The 12,272-nt window shown below is 38.1% G+C and overlaps 1 protein-coding gene across 1 annotated transcript in view; it reads left to right on the forward strand.

The window, feature by feature from the left end:
- calcrl2 (calcitonin receptor-like 2) overlaps positions 1-12,272 on the forward strand; it is a 45,391-nt gene that overhangs the window by 21,360 nt on the left and 11,759 nt on the right. The window contains exons 2-3 of the mRNA XM_005931491.2: positions 7,799-7,856; positions 7,997-8,171. Coding sequence (XP_005931553.1) covers positions 7,799-7,856; positions 7,997-8,171 — 233 coding nt within the window. The remainder of the gene's footprint in view (positions 1-7,798; positions 7,857-7,996; positions 8,172-12,272) is intronic.

Consider the following 12,272-nt stretch of genomic DNA (forward strand, 5'->3'; position numbering starts at 1 on the left):
TTTGCCTAATAATTCTGCACTCCCTGTATATAAATAAAACTGAACTGAATTGAATATATTTTGCTACAATATCACTGATCATGAAGAACTAGATTCAATAATGAATTAAATCTATTCAGTAAGGACTGGGGAAGATCTAAACTCTTACTCTACAATAGGGGATTTTAGCAAACACAGTAAAACAGGGAAAACAGTGCTATACAGGACATACTGACCACACTACAGAAACACTATTTCTCAGAAACAGTTACCTCAAAACACCGGAATGCAGTGATGTTATGAGACATGCTGTGTCTCTCGTAGTTCCCCCCTAATTGAAAGTCTTCTTGTATCTTCTGCTGATAACATCACCACTGCTTCTCCTGCCTACACATGTTGCACATGTAACTTCATGATGGAAATGACCACTCTTTGGATGCTGTCAAACTGGCATTGTGGAAACTATAGGACATCACAACTGATTTAAAGAAAAAGGCAGTTTGAGAAAAAGTAGGCGTTTAGGGAGCTTGTCAGTAAATAGCTCGATTCAGATGGAATTGACTTGATTCGTCTCATTTTTGGAAAAGAGCGTCCGTTCACACTGAAAGATAAAATAGGAGCCAGGTTTAAGAACTGTGAGACTACAAAACTAAATATACTGTTCAAATTAAAATGGTCATGTAAATGAAATAACTAAATGAAATATAATAATATTAGCTGGATAGACATAGTTCAAGATAAATATAAAACAGTGTGTGTCCAAAAGGCAAAGGATAAATCGTAAATGGACTAGTATTAGTAAATGGACTGGATATAGTCCTTTCTAACGTATAAGTACCAGTCCAAGTACCAGGAGGTTGATGGGAAATTTGCTATGGTTATGTCCAGCTGGAGAAATTGTGTACTGATCCTGTAGATAGTGTGTTGTGTCCTGATTCATTTAACCCATTTAACTGTAGTTTGTTCCTGTAAGTGTTTCGTGATTCCCGATCTAGTACGATTATTGTATTCCTGATCCAAATGTTCTTCGGGATTGTGCCAATGTTCGTCATAGCTACAAATCAAGCTATCACTGATGCTCTTACAAAAGACCTGCAGAATTCTTTCGATGACTGTATATTTTTACATTTTTCACCCCCAGAAAATCTAGGCACTCTTGGCTTTTTTTGCAAAGATTACCTCACCGATTTAAGGTGTAATCCATTCCTTCAAAAATGGAAATCTACAACAATTGTATTGGTTTTAGAAGCGCCAAGGTCAAGCTTTTTCTCCCCTGGGCCCTGGATAATGCAGGAGAGCTCAAGGGGTCCTTTATGTGGGCCACAATCTTCAGTATGTTGATGTGGTTTTGATGCCTGCTGTATCTGAAGAACAGCAACCATTTCAAAGCTCCTCATTACAAGAAGTGTTAAAGCTACAGGGTGGTGGTTTTCTTGTGGGCAGGATTGTTCTTCTTGTGTATTTTGTGCAAAAACATTACAGTGTGGTGATATTCAAACACTGGAAGGAAATGAAAGGGTGGAACACAGGCCAAAGAAACATAGCACGGTTGTTGTTATTGTTAAGCTATCTCTACATTATCAATATTTTTCTCTGACTTTTTGCTTAATACGGGCCACTCCAGTCAGACTCCCATGTTTCTGTTTCTCATGAACTATCAAGAGGTACAGTTTGTACTTTTTCAGATGTAGACATATTTATGTTCTGCCTTCCAGAAAGAGGGAAAGGGACGATTTATTAGAGTCACTTTGGTTTAACAAAAATAATGAGAAACACTTCTGTTTAAGGAGAGAAAAAGTCTTTAGCAATAAAGGCTTCTCACAATACCACAGATGACTGATCCTTTTTTTAAAGCATTTTATGACCTCAGAACATCAGGATCCTGGTATGTTTCTTCATTTTCTATTCCATAAAACGTGTTAGGTTTTATTGTTAGGTCGCTCCTTCTTTTAGAGTCTGACAGTTTATCTTAATCAGAATTCATTTGCCAAAATCACTTGTGAAGTCGCAGTTTGGCCTAATTACTTCAAACTGCTGTGCATATGTTGCGAGGTCTGTGAGTGAAACCTCGCCATCCACTGAAAACATCACCTTGAGTTCTGTGGTTGCCAAGAAAGGCTACAGCATCTGACACGTGTTTGGACTCATGTTAGTATTTTCTGTTATTAGCACTTCCAATAGGTGATGACTCTCTGCTGTTACTCCTGCATTATTACTAGTGTGAGGCTGCTACATGTGGTGAACTGGTGGCCTTCATTTGTTTTTACAGCTGTTACCAGACAAGCAAGCAATGCATACCAGTTTGACAGTGACCGCTGTCAGACCATCTAAACATCTCACTAGGGAAAGAAAGAAAGAAAGAACTCTATTAAAGGAATGCACTGAGCTATTGGAAAAAGCCTGACCTATACTGAAGTTTAGTTGCTGTTATGTAATTTTGCTAATGTTTTTATTTTTATTTTAAAATCAAAATTTTAAAATAGTGCTTTTAGTGCTTTTGTCACTAGTTCAATAATCATATACATGTCAATCTAATTCCAATTAAATTCAGTTTTATTGAGATATGATATTGGAGAGAAGACCCCAACATTCAAATAATCCCTTATGAGCAAGCACTATGTGGAGCAAGCCTTCCTTTTTAACAGGAAGACACTTCCAGTTAAAAGGTCATTATTCCAGGATCATCAGCCTGGAAGGAAGTTTTTCCAAGATCAGGATCAGCCTCATGGAGGACTGTAATGTGAGCAGCTAATGGATCACGTGATCCACAGTAACAGTAAGCTTTATCAAAAAGTCAAGTCAAGTTAGTTTATTTCTACAGCACATTTAAACAACAGACATTGACCAAAATGCTGCACAACAGTAAAATCAAAATCAATCAATCAATCAAAAAAGAAAACAATACAAATGAAGGATAAAAAAATAATAATAAAAATAAATTCATAGCAACTTTCATAAATACTAAAAATGAAGATAGTAAAAGAAAAAGAGACACAGTGGGGAAAATAAAACAGAAGCTGGCCTGAAGCTGGGAAATGAAAAGAAGAATGTTTAAAGTTGGGAATTCAAGATTGGTAGTTGGGTAGATGACCTAATCTGAGGAGGGATCTGCCCGATAAAAAAGAAACTTTGAAACCTAATCTTTAAAGTATTTAATTTAATTCAGGTTTATTTGTTTAGCCCCAGCTCACAACAACAACACCTTAAGGCAATTTATACTGTAGGGTAAAGACGTACAGTATCAATGGGGAAATGATAACCTGTGAGAAAACAGTAGGTGACGGTGGAAATTAAAAGCTCCCTTTTAACAGGAAGAAACCTCAAGCACAATCAAGGTCAGAGAGGCGGGTGTCTTTTACCACGATCTGTTGGGTTTGAGAGGAAAGAGAAAAGAAAAGGATAAGTAGTGTATGAGCAGAAAAGTAGAGAGGATGTCTGCTTCCTGAAGTCAAACTGAGGGTTGATTCCAAAGGTGAGGAGCCTGACAGATGAAGGCTTTAATTTTGGAAAGTCAAGGAACCACAAGAATGCCTTAACAGACTTTTAATTATTTTTTATAAGAAAAAAACCTCATCTGTGGAAAACTGATCATTCAAGTATAAATATGGTGGCAAATCACAGCACAGCTGATTAAAACCAAAGCCGTGTCTTAGGTCTACTAATCAGGGCAAGTTACTGAACCACCATGTAGTGGCAATGAGTGCGCGTGTGCTGGACAAAATGCAACAAAAGGGCATAGAAACTGCTCCGTGTATGTGTGTGGATCTTTTGGTTTTACAGTGTAAATATTTGAGCGCTGGGTAAGTGTAGACTAGTGCAATATAAATATCTATCCAAGTAAGCCATGCAACACAAGAAAAGCACAGGGACTTGACCCACATCAGTGTCTGCTCAGCTGTTATGCTACTCTGCTACATGTACTGCAGACGGTGCTGGGACTTTTAATAAACATGGTCAAAATTTGGAGATTGTTTGGAGATTGACAGCATAGTGAGTTATAAAGTAAAATTTCTTAATATAATGGTGTGGAAAGGTTAACTAAATTAGGGGGGGAACTTATGTTATTGTTGTTATTTTACACAGTATTAGTGATACTGTCCCAGCTGGCCTGCTGTAATGGTGCTCAGAGCTACAGTATAAAGACTCATTGTTTTCTTCATGAACCAGGTTATTGTAAGCTGCATGTGCTGATGCTTTGTCAAAGTGATGTGTTTTTTTATGTCTGCACTCAGTACGACTTTACTTTTTTTAAACACTGTTTGAATCTCTGAGTTCAAACACTGGTCAGCAGTGATTCCCAGCTTTTTTTCATAGCCGTAAAAGAAAAGCAGTCACAATATTCTTCAGTGTCACTGACATGTCAGTGATTTTCGGGCTTTTGTTCTCACCAGATGAACCGGTATGACTGAGATAAATGCTGACAGGAAGCAGTGTAGGATGAGAAAAACCAGAGGACAAAAAATAGTTTGAGAGGAAGAGTCTTCAAGAGCAGCTGTAAGAGAAAAAGAAAGAGATCAAGCGGAAAGGGTGTTGGCTTTATTGTATGTGTGCGTCTTAATGTGTCTGGCTGAATATAGGACACACAATTCTCTGGGCACAGTCAAATCAGCATGCATCTGCATCACCTAAGTTCAAATTGAGAGGTGACGGCCTGAGAGAAAATAAAAGACAATAAAACCACAGGGACAAAGGAAGTGACGAATCAGCAATAGCATCTCAGTTTGTTACCGCAAAACAAAGACAATCCAAACCACTTGGCTACAATTCACAGATAGATTGCAAGCAGTGTTTATTGGTGACAATGGCACATAGCGAGCACTTGCCAAGGCATTATGATATGTGCGGGTGCGTGTCCTTGGGTTAACAATGTTCTGATGGGGAACAATACATTACGAGAGGCAACTGTGTACAAAACAGAAAGAGGGGCAATCATTGTTTGGTTCTTGATGGATTGAATCATAATTATAAATATTTGTGTGTGTTTGTGCGTGTCATCATTGTCACTGACGGAAACTCAGAACTGAAGTTCATGGGAAAAACTGTCACAGCACAGTTTGTGATGCGAAGGAAAAAAAAGTAAGGGCAGGCTACAATAGCCTGTGGCTACGATGTTGTTCTTCGCTGGTAGGATGGCATTAAAAGACCAAATCAGAAACCTATTTGCACATGGTAGTAGTAAAGATAATAGTCGATGATTCTTAATATAAAGAATGCAAAAACACAAGTGACTTTTTTACTTCTGTAAGTTACTTAAAGATCAATATTCACATTAAATTCCCCCTGTGCTGCAGTCGATTTGAAATACTCCTCAGCTGGGGGAAAAAGCTGTGGTTAAACAATCTAAAGTAATCCGTGGTTGCACTTGATCTTAGCAGACTCAGCAATACCAAAACTTTCTCTGGGTTGGTGGAGGAAAACTGCAGAAGCAAGCAGTTCGGAAAGAATCTTGCAGGCAAGTTTTACTGTAATGAGCTTGGGACATTTCCTGTGTGTTGCCTTCACTTCAAACCTAGTTACAAGTCATTTTTGTATGCTTGCAACTGACTCATGAGTATTTGAGAAGCACTTGACTTTAACCTTTAACATTGGCGAACTGATATTTTAATTATAATAAGTGTAGTTTAAGCTGTTTTACGCAATACAACATGACATCCAGTCTGTGTCCAGACTTATAAGAATACAATACAACTTTATTTAAATAGCACGTTTAAAACCAAAGGCTTGAAAACTGCTTCACAATATTACAATAGATCAAAATAAATTTATATAAAAGGCATTACCAAAATACAAAACAAGCACTAGCACTAACACTAACAGATGGGAAGCACTAATTAGACCAGAAGTGTGGGCTAAATAAAGTAGGTATCAGACCTCAATTCGGAGGGTCAATTCATACAAATATAATATCAGCTAAGAGGCTAAACAAAGATACAATAATACGATTAAAATAGATGAGATGAGGGCACTAGCTATTCAGGAATGCCAGATTAAATAGGTAAGTTTTCAACCGTAATGTGAAAGATTGGATAGAGTCCGAGGCACGAATAGTAGTAGCAGGAAGGCTGTTCCAGAGGTTAGGTGCAGCTGAGACAAAGGCACGATCGTCTTCTGGTCCTCAGCCGAGACCTAGGCTGGACCAAGAGTAACTGACCTGATGATCTTAACGCTCGACTAGGAGTGTACAGGCTGAGAAGGTCAGTGAGATAGCTAGGCACAATATTATTTATTAGCAACAAGATTTTAAAATCAATACAATATTTGATGGGTAGCCAATGCAAGTCAGCAAGAACTGGAGTGATAGAAGCATTTTGAACAAGCTGTAATCTGTGAAGAAATCAGCATACATTAAATTTTCTCTGTTATTTTAGTTTATTTTTAGTACACTAAAAAAAATATTGATGTCGATAATGCTGACTTAACTTCATTTTATTATATGGTAATTTTACTTGTGTAGAATATAAAATGTTACATTTAATGGAATCTGGTCAAATTAAATTTACTTAATTGATATACATTAAGTTTATATTTTAAGCATGTTTTCTTAAATGTTTAATTATTTGAATAACTAAGCGTTTGATGGGTCCTGTTATTTGTTAATCTGTCTACCAAGCCTGCTTACTGTCCTCACCTACACCATTCAGTGTTTGTTTGTTTCTTTTCATCACCAGTGTATGTTCAATTAAAAATAAGAGAACTAAATTTTCACGAGAGTTACAAAACTATTTTTAATATATTCTATTGTCACAATGAGTAAATAAGCAACAGAGACAAAAGCATCAAACAAGAATATTTCAGTTGTAAACGTAAACGTTTTCATCTTATATGAGTCTGTTGGATTGAGTGGGGGAAAAAATGATCCAGTCACGCAGAAGATTTTGGATGATGAAATCAAGTCTGCCTGTATTCTGAGAGCTCTTCTCTCCAGGCTCTTTTACACACACAAAAATAATTATAAAACTGAATATTTAGAGAAACAACACCGCTGACTCACAACATTTCCACACATTTCTTTCCCCTTTTGCTTTTCTATCTCTCTTATTCGCATCTGTCAAAATGCTTTCATTACTCTGTCCCCTACAGAGAATTTATTGACGATAATGCGAACTCTTATTGCTTTTTCAGATATTTTTCATACACTCTTCAGTTTATATCCCTTTCACATCTGGCAAAATGTTTTTGTAACCATGTTGATAAAATGTTGCTATTTTATCAGTTGTGTTTGACTTTAATCATTTGAAATCTTAAAAAAAAATGTAGATGCCTCCGTTTCACAATGCATTTTGCTTAGAGGAAAAATTAAACAGAATATGCAGCTGTAGATTTTTGCATTGAGCAAATCCCCGAAACAAAGTCTGACTATAGAGAGCGAGAACAACACAATTAAAGCACTGACTGTGTATTTGTTGTTAGAGACTCTGTAACTGGCTGGCTCATTAAAGATGAAAAGCTAAAGGGAACTCGCTGCTCTTTTGCCCCAAAATAACAATAAACACACATCTGTTTCTGTGACCCTGAGTGGACAGTAGAGAGAAATGACTGCGGGAGCATGAACTTCCTTTGCTGATAAATGAGAAGATACACAAACAGCGAATAAACATACACGAATGTGCTCATAAAAACTGTGCGTTCACACAGAGGCATTTGGGTTCGGCCTGCAACAGTGACGCTATGCGGAGCGCTTGATTTCATGCATGCTAGTGGTGGTTTTATGTCGTACTTGAATGATGCAGCTGAAGCCACTTCACATGTACATATGGTGGGAGACTTAGCGTACAGATGTTTCACAATTACATTGTTCATGTTCTTCTTTTCCTTTTAGAGAAATGTGGAAAACCCTAACACTCTCCCTGCTGGTTGCACTGGCACTCTTCACAGAGGTGAGTACTCCTTTCACCCATTAGCTATTTAAGTGTCTAAGGCTTTATGTCAAAGCCAGAATGTGCTTTGATTAAATTAGAGGACGTAGATTTGTAGTATCTCTAACATACTCTTTGTTTTTGACGACTACCTTGCCCAGGTGGCCCAATGTCAGGATATGGAGTCCCTGGCAGTCACTGAAAAAACAATGCCACGGCAGGAGAATTTTACTAACATGGATTTGGCCGACTTACTTGGACAGTCGAGACGGCAGATCCTGGCTGCTCAGTTTGAATGCTACTTGAAAATAATCCACGATCCAGTAACAGAAGAAGGTGATGATAACACTTTACCCATTGTTCCATCCCAGCTGGATGAATTTCTTTTAAGTATATTATTCCTGGTAGATGGAGGATGCTGCAGTATTAAAGAAGCATTGAAATCGCTTCTTCTGCAAATATAAACATGCACAGTATGCATGAAACAATTAATTAATAAAATTAATTAATAAAAATTCATCTATTTTCATTGTGTTTGGAAAACATTCCACATAATTAAATCAGAGCCAGTGCTAGAACAGATGACTTGTTGCATTACTAGTAAATGAAGAGGAAAGGGAAAATAAAACTTTAACTCATGATCTCACCAAGGCAGAAGAAAAACTCCTCAAATTCCTCACCTATATCGGAAGACTTTAAATGTTGGTAGCAATGGCATTTAAAAGCTCCGTAGAGCAAGCATACACAGGAGGTGGGGTTGTTTACCGCTAACCCACTAAGTTGTTTTAGAATGTGAAATTGGCTTGAAATAAACCCCTGAACCACCATCAACAAAAGTCTGGATATTTTCCATCCTCCACCTTTCGGGGGCAGTAAAGGAGTCCATTGCTATTGTGTAGACCTCTCTGTGTGATAAAGCAGTTGCTGTATTTTCTGTTTATCAAGTAAAAATACATAAAGGCACTTGATGATGTTGATATTAGGGATCTGTGGGGGCCATAGCATCACTTCCAGTACTTCTTGTTCTTCTTTACGCTGAAGAGAGTTCTTAATGACTTTGGCTGTGTGTTTGGGGTCATTATCCTGCTGCAGAATACATTTGGGGCCAATAAACAATCATTTCTTTTTCTGAAAGCACTCTTTGTTTACAGCATTTTGTTTACAGCACAGTAGTGTATATATATCGTAAAGCAACATATAACATATTAAGTAACTGATAGCAGTTGAATAGTAAGGAAGTGAGGTGTATTACTGGCAGTCCTTCCTATTTGGTGTGTGCACATTCCTTGGAAAAGAGAAAGAGAGAGGGACAGAGAGAGAGAGGAAGAGAGAGAGAGAGGAAGTGAGTCAGAAAGAAAGGAAACTTGCCCTTTGTATTTCCCCAGTGCCTGTTACTCCCATTCAGTACTTCACTGCCTTTGAAATGTTATTGTGTGTTTCAATTCCCAGCATGCCTCTGTGGGACCTGGTATAAGCGAATTTCCGAGTATTGTTGAGAAGCTTTGTGTAGCCCAGCTGTGGTTACACTCTATATATAAGAGTAACACACTATTTATAATGAATGGAGAATCTATATAAATAGTAATAATAATTTAAAGGGTTGCATGTGGATGATAAAATAAATTCAAAATGAGCAGTTGGTGTATAATCACTTTAGGGTGCCTCTCGCCCCTCCGGGTGTTCTTTTAGCTGTATCTTTGCTGTTCCTTGGACTGCGCTCTTCTGGACAGAAATCTTGGATGTCTGGGATCTACTGGTGGCACTTGCCAAGCTTCAAGGTCACTGCACTCAGTGCTCTGATTACCAACGGAACAGCTATTGCCTTCACCCTCAACATCTTCTTGAGCTCTTCTCTCAGCCCTACTTCTCAAGCTTCTTGTGTTCCTTCGTCCTGATGTTGCTATTACTCAGTATAGCTACATCTATCACTACAGCCATCTTCCTCTGCTTGTCCACCACTACCATGTCTGGCTGGTTAGCTATCACCAGTTTGTCTGTCTGTATCTGGAAGTCCCACAGGAACTTAGCTTGGTCATTCTCAACCACCCTAGGAACCATGTCCCATTTTGACCGTGGGACTTCCAGGCCATAGTCAGCACGGATGTTTCTGTATATATGCTGGCCACCTGTTTATGTTGCTCCATGTATCCCAGGGAATCTTTGCACAGCCTGCACCTGGGATCTTGCTTGGTGTGGTAGAACCCTGCTTCTATTGAGCTCGTGCTAAGACCTATTTCTTGTGGTGCCATGATTAGGGCCTCTGTATTGTCTTTCAGTCCAACTTTGTCCAGCCACTGATACAATTTCCTCAATCTGCCTTCATACATACCATGAAGGGGCCTGTCCTACCATGATGATTCTTCTCCTTGCTCTTTTTCTTTCTTGGGTTTCTGCTGCCTGTGGAATTCATTTCTGGTAGTTTGATCCCCTCTTTTCTGACTACCTTCACTCTCTTTGTTATTATTCAACTTTTCCCAATCCGAATGACATTCCGATGTCACTGCTGTAGATCCTAGTGGTGTGGATTGGTGAATCGATGTCTCATTCACTCTTGGCATATAGCTCGATGCCATCCATGCAGAGGAGGTGGCTGTCAGTTGCTCCACTCCATAGTCGGTATCCATAGCCATTGCTCACCAAGGGGTTTAAGGCTTATGCAGTTGAAGTTGGCTTCTAGAGTTGTTTGTCATGTCCCCATTGAGTTTGTAATGAAGTTCAGTTCAGTTCAGTTCATTTTTATTTCAAACATGCGCCTTCACATTCATTACAAAATATCATTCCATTCTTTTGTTTGAAAAGGAGTAGGCAGAAGTCTACACTTATTATTCCCTACCCCCTCAAATTTTGCCTTTAATTTAATTGTCTTTTAGCCTTAAATTAAACAAACAACATATGAAGTAAAAGTAAAGCAAAGACAAAACAAAACAAACAAATAAACAAAACAAATAAACAAGCCCCACCACAGTATAGTTACTTTCATATAAATAAGGACTGAGTGGTAACGTTTGCAGATTGACAAATTATGAGACAAACAAACTAAAACACGATTACGAACAACATTTCCGCACTGGGTTAACCCTGTTTTCTTCATTCTTATATTTGTTAAAAAATTGTTTTTTATATTTCATTTTAAACTAGTTTATGTTGTTACTTTCTTTCATTTCTTCTGTTAGACTGTTCCATAATTTAACTCCTGCTATAGAGGTAGACATACTTTTTAAAGTTGTTCTAGCGCTTTGTATTTTCAAATTCTATTTCCCTCCCTCTTTAGCTTCTGTGAAGCACTTTGTGATTTTTATCTTGAAAGGTGCTATATAAATAAAGTTTTACTTACTTACTTAAGTTACACCCACCTTCTCTTTCTATAAACAATTTACAGATTTCTTTTGGAAGCAATTTATTTCTTACTTTATATATTATTTGCTTTCCCCAGGACGGCAATGCTCCGTGCCAATTTCCCTCGAACATAAGTAATATGTGGTTTCCAACAGACCTTGTGGTCAATGATCACACCAAGAAATTTTATTTCATTTACTCTTTCTAAATATACATTGTCAACACATATTTCTACTTTGATATTTTTATTTTGGTTTCCAAACAACATAAATTTGTTTTTATCTAGATTCAATGATAATTCATTTATATCAAATCACTTCTTTAATATCGTTAATTCCTGTGTGATCATCTCCAAAACCTGTGGCAATTCCACACCTGAACAAAATATATTTGTGTCATCTGCAAATATTACAAACTTTAAAGTCTCCTAAGGTCCTGTTGATCTTGTATAGTGTTAGGTATTCTAGGATCCATGTGTGGGGCATTGAGTAATATGCTTTCTTGTAGTCAATCCAGGCAGTGCACATGTTGGTCAGTCTGGTCTTGCAGTCTTGAGGAACTGCTCTGTCTACAAGTGCCTGGTGTTTTATCCCTCTGGTATTACTGCCAATTCCTTTCTGTGTGCCGCTGTATTGAGCTATGTGCAGGGGTGCACAAAAGTGGTCCGCAGGTGCAGATTCGCTGTCAAAATAAAAGATGCACACCAGATAAACTCCTTTAAGCAATTACTTTGGTGTTCTTCCACCTCCAAAGAAATGTCATAAGGAGTCCGAACCGCAAAAGAAGCACGTATTCTCGGAAAAGTGGTTGCAGGAGGTGAGCTGGCTTCAAATGATGAACGCACAGAGATGTGGTGCAGAATATGCCGTGAAAATCTCACTCTAGCGGACAAAAACAGTGCCTTTTATCTACGCAAACACGCGTTGCAACTTCTTATCTGGTGCACGTCTTTTATTTTGACAGCGAATGCGCACCTGCGGACCACTTATGTGCACCCCTGTCTATGTGCCTATTCATCTTAGCCACCACTTGGTTAGAACTTCCAAAAGGCTTATAGTGTTACCACTACACTATCCAGCTGCTCTCTCTCTCTCTCTCTCT

The sequence above is a fragment of the Haplochromis burtoni genome, unplaced genomic scaffold (assembly GCF_018398535.1).
Source record: "Haplochromis burtoni strain Fernald_Lab_line unplaced genomic scaffold, NCSU_Asbu1 Contig_141, whole genome shotgun sequence".
NCBI lineage: Eukaryota > Metazoa > Chordata > Actinopteri > Cichliformes > Cichlidae > Haplochromis > Haplochromis burtoni.